This window comes from Frankliniella occidentalis, unplaced genomic scaffold, assembly GCF_000697945.3.
Source record: "Frankliniella occidentalis isolate FOCC.00 unplaced genomic scaffold, Focc_3.1 Scaffold35, whole genome shotgun sequence".
NCBI classification, from domain to species: Eukaryota; Metazoa; Arthropoda; class Insecta; order Thysanoptera; family Thripidae; genus Frankliniella; species Frankliniella occidentalis.
Window position 1 is genome coordinate 530928 of NW_026267165.1, and position 515 is coordinate 531442.

Genomic DNA, 515 nt, shown 5'->3' on the forward strand with positions numbered 1-515 from the left:
GAGCGCAGGCACCTTATCGAAACACCTTAGCCTGCCGGCGTATCGCAGCCGTTGTTATAGACTGACGTGGTACACGAACCAGCAGTCAGCAGAAGGAAAAAAAAACACAAAAGGGTCAACTAGCAATTTTTCAAAATGAAAAAGGGATACTATAAGTAAATGTGGCGGGATAAAAGGTAGAGTGCCCTATTTTCGAAAGATGCGCGTACCCGTGACAATGGCGTAGAATTGGCGTTGTCACGTACATTTTGCACGGGAGGACGACTAGGACGCGGTCGCTCGACCGGCCACACGGAAAAAAGCGCTCAGTCTGAAAAACGCACAGAGTAAAGGCAGAGATACTACTAGTGCACCTTACTCAAGAGTTAGGCTGTGCTAAGCCTTACCCTGAAAGGGCATATTTTTGATTGTTTCGATTGGTTTCAGGTGGACCGGGTGTGTGCGGGGGCCGCTGCGGTGCGCCCGGGCCTTCCTGTGTCCGGCCAGGGGAAGCATGCGGTGAGTCCAACTGCAAT

At 51.3% G+C, this 515-nt stretch overlaps 1 protein-coding gene across 1 annotated transcript in view; it reads left to right on the top strand.

Moving 5' to 3' along the window:
• The window catches only part of LOC113202361 (eye-specific diacylglycerol kinase), a 259771-nt gene that overhangs the window by 11937 nt on the left and 247319 nt on the right, over positions 1-515 (top strand). Inside the window, exon 3 of the mRNA XM_052266143.1 lies at positions 427-498. Coding sequence (XP_052122103.1) covers positions 494-498 — 5 coding nt within the window. The 5' untranslated portion in view covers positions 427-493. The remainder of the gene's footprint in view (positions 1-426; positions 499-515) is intronic.